This window comes from Microtus ochrogaster, unplaced genomic scaffold (assembly GCF_000317375.1).
Source record: "Microtus ochrogaster isolate Prairie Vole_2 unplaced genomic scaffold, MicOch1.0 UNK14, whole genome shotgun sequence".
Lineage (NCBI taxonomy): Eukaryota > Metazoa > Chordata > Mammalia > Rodentia > Cricetidae > Microtus > Microtus ochrogaster.
This window is the reverse complement of record NW_004949112.1, coordinates 7,203,277-7,206,774: the sequence shown is the minus strand read 5'-3', so window position 1 is coordinate 7,206,774 and position 3,498 is coordinate 7,203,277. Positions and strand designations below refer to the sequence as shown.

General features: G+C 40.2%; 1 protein-coding gene across 4 annotated transcripts in view; it reads right to left on the bottom strand.

The window, feature by feature from the left end:
* Window positions 1-3,498, bottom strand: part of Tubgcp5 (tubulin gamma complex associated protein 5) — a 55,230-nt gene that overhangs the window by 39,659 nt on the left and 12,073 nt on the right. For 2 of the 4 annotated variants that reach the window (XR_003378697.1, XM_005366919.2), the window contains exons 7-10: window positions 2,666-2,780; window positions 1,994-2,083; window positions 1,117-1,210; window positions 420-666 (exon numbers count right to left, since the gene is read on the bottom strand). Coding sequence is in view for 3 of the 4 variants with exons in the window: in XM_005366919.2 (XP_005366976.1) it covers window positions 420-666; window positions 1,117-1,210; window positions 1,994-2,083; window positions 2,666-2,780 (546 nt within the window). In the remaining variant the exon portion in view is untranslated. Of the gene's footprint in view, window positions 1-419; window positions 667-1,116; window positions 1,211-1,993; window positions 2,084-2,665; window positions 2,784-3,498 lie in introns of all 4 variants that reach the window. The other 2 variants (XM_026789117.1, XM_026789118.1) reach the window with 2 other exon arrangements.

The window sequence follows — 3,498 nt, the reverse complement described above, 5'->3', positions numbered from 1 at the left end:
GCAGGCCTACAGACAGGACACGGACCACAGGAACTGGTTTTCTCCATCACGCAGGCCTACAGACAGGACATGGACCACAGGAACTCATTTTCTCCATCACGCAGGCCAACAGACAGGACACAGACCATAGGAACTGGTTTTCTCCATCATGCAGGCCTACAGACAGGACACAGACCATAGGAACTGGTTTTCTCCACCATGCAGGCCTACAGACTGGACTCAGGTTGTAAAGTTTGGTGGCAAATACCTTTAACAGACAAGCTAACTCCCCCACCCTAAATCACTTTTAAAATGAATTTTAAAATTCATGAGGATTACTGATTTGCAATATAATTTTGAAACCTTTTATCAAAAATAAATAACTTCATTAATATTCAAAACGAATTAGATAGCTTATGAATTAAATGAAATTTCCCTACCGCTACTGATGATGCACTTCTCAAACTCTGCGAGCTCCTCTTTGAAGTTGATGAAATACTTGTAGAGGGCCCACATGAACGCCTGGTATGTTCTAAATGGAGCTTCAGGAGGCTTCCTGGGTCCAGAGCCATTTCCAGGTGACAGGCTCTCAGAGCTGTGCCCCATGACTTCATCAATGAACTCCTGCAGCCGAAACACAACCTGGCCATATGCTGCTATCTGCTCAAGCACAGATCGCAAACAGCTCTGCAACAAAAACCAGGCATAATCATTCGTATCTCGTCTTCCACAGACATTTACATTAACCTCTGTACACTGAAAAAGACGGCTTCTACAACTGTTTAAAACTTTGGTAGAGGACAGAGTAACATGTGAGTTTAGCTCATATTCAAAGGACACAATGAACGTCAATTATGACATACCTTTTAAAAGCACACAGGAAGTACAGGAAAAATCATCACACTATCCAGCTTTCTCAGTACAGATTAAAGAATTAGAGAATGACATGAAACTTCAATGTCACAAATAATACTTAAGAACTGGCTAAGCCCTGCAATGATGCACAACTTAATTTTGATTTTTAGAGTTTTTACTATATTCAATAAATGTGATATTGTATAATGTTCTAAAGTTATATTACCATTTAAAATACTGCTTAGTTATAATTTTTAAGTGACAATAAATACAAATACTTACATGTGTCAAATGAGCTACGATAATATTGTTTCTCACAGTTACCTTTCCATCTATCAACTGAAATATGAACAGCTTTTTTACCCCTGAAAGTAACCTGAAATGAAATAAAAAGATCAATATACTCAAATTTTACTAAAACCGTCACTAAAAGTATGGCTGAGAAATTTATTTTGAAAACCTGAACTGGGAAACAAAATAGCTTGATGACAAGATCATAAACTTCATGGGATTAAGGTAAGACTCAAGATATTCTAACATTACTCTACAAATTCAACAGTTAGCTGGGGGGCGGTGGTGCACACCTTTAATCCCGGTACTTGGGAGGCAGAGGAAGAAGGATCTCTGTGAATTTGTGGGCAGCCTGGTCTACAAATCGAGCTCCATAAAGAGAAGCTCTGTCTCAACAAGCAAGCAAGCAAACAAGCAAACAAACTTCAACAGTCACCGCTACATACACATACACACCTCTCCTACATTCCTGAGGATACAAAGAGACCACTGCATGTCTGCACCAGTCAGAATGCTGACAGAAGGTGAGCAGTACGGCTCTGGGCTGTCACAGGCTGCACTGGACTTGTAGTGTTGGGAACTAGCACAGAGATCCTCACAGACATATTTCAGATCAAAGCACTAAGCAGCAAATCTTGCTTTGAATTCAGATATTCAAAAATGATGGTCTAACTCAACCCCAAATTATTTAAAATGGGAAAGAATATATCAAAATCACACAATTGTCATAGTGAAATCTGAAGTCTGAACTTCATCTTTAAGGCCTGTTTCTAGCCTGCAGGTGGAAATCCTTGGTTATAGTCCTTAAGAGCAAAAGAATATTATTTTACTTCTCAATAATAAAATCTCCCAGGCTAATCAATCTTACCATAGGGTTTCCCGAATAACCTGTGTCTCAGTAACCACCACCCTGTCATCTGGAACACACAGTGGATCACTGCTGTACAGGTGTTGGTCCCTATTAAAGAGCAAACACCAAAAGGTCAACAGAAAAGTTTTTAGGTAACATTACTTGCCTCAATGAATATCTGCAATTTTATACTCAGCAATCAGCAAATAAACACAGGAAATGCCACATTAATTCTCCACAGTCACCGAAATCTCTTTAGTGAAGCATGGTCAGAGCAATCACAATTGTTTATCATTCAATAAGCAAACGCTTAAAACTATGCAATGCTTTTTTTTTTAAAAAATCAGCGTATTTTTATAGAAAGTACATTAAAATGGAAACTAGATATACATTAGTGTACACCAGTCCACTTACACTGATAATAAAAATACTACTATCAAGGAATTTCACCGTACTCAATACTAATTACAAACTGCTCAAGGGAGCAGGACTCAGCTCAGCGAAACTGTGCGTATCTCATGTGTCTAAGGCCAGCAACCACATTCCCAGCACCACACGTATGCATACGTACTCCACTACAGCTGTTTAAAACTAAGGGACTTACAATTCAAGGTCGGACTTGATTACATCACAAACCAAAAGCAAATCTTTAAACATTTATCATTATATTAAATGAAAAGTTTAGCTTACCAGACAGCAGCTAAATTGGAATGCAAATGCAGACTATGTGGGATCCAGGAGCGCCTGGTTGTCCAGTACTGATGGACGACATGCTGCTCCAGCCAGCTCCGGCTATCTGGCTCATCTGCTAGAAGAAGTGGACTAGGTATCAGTTTTCATAGTGTGCTAGGTCCTTTCATCTTGTGACGGGAAGTGCTCACTTGGGATGAGTCCCTGTCTACGAGGACTTCACATGGCCCCTACCTGGACTGTGAGAGGTCTGACCTATGCTGTTACAAAGATGCAAGGTCTAAGAATTAGAAGGAGGGGATAAAACTAGGAGGTCTGTGGATTAATACCAGTCACTTACATAAAAAAAAAAAAACTACCAAATTTAAAATGAAGATTTACCAAAAATGTGTAACAGACAAACTGCATAAACCAACAGTATTCTCCTATCCCTATATAAACAAAGCAAAACAAACTGCTCAAGATTCTCAGCAGTAAAAACTGTAGCATGTTGAAATAAGAGCAGCGGGGCTGCGTCCCCGGCACCCGGGGGCCCACATGGCTAGCTTAGCTTATGCCCCGAAATAATTACATGGAAACTGTATTCTTTTAAACACTACTTGGCCCACTACATCTAGCCTTTTCTCGGCTAACTCTCACACCTGGACTAGCCCATTTCTAATATCCATGTAGCTCACAAGCTGGCCTACCAGGAATGATCTTAACCTGCATCTGCTTGGAGTGGGAGAACCATGGCAGCTCCCTGACTCAACTTCTTTCTCCTAGCATCCTGTTCTGTTTTCTCCGCCTACCTAAGGGTTGGCCTATGAAATGGGCCTAGGCAGTTTCTTTAT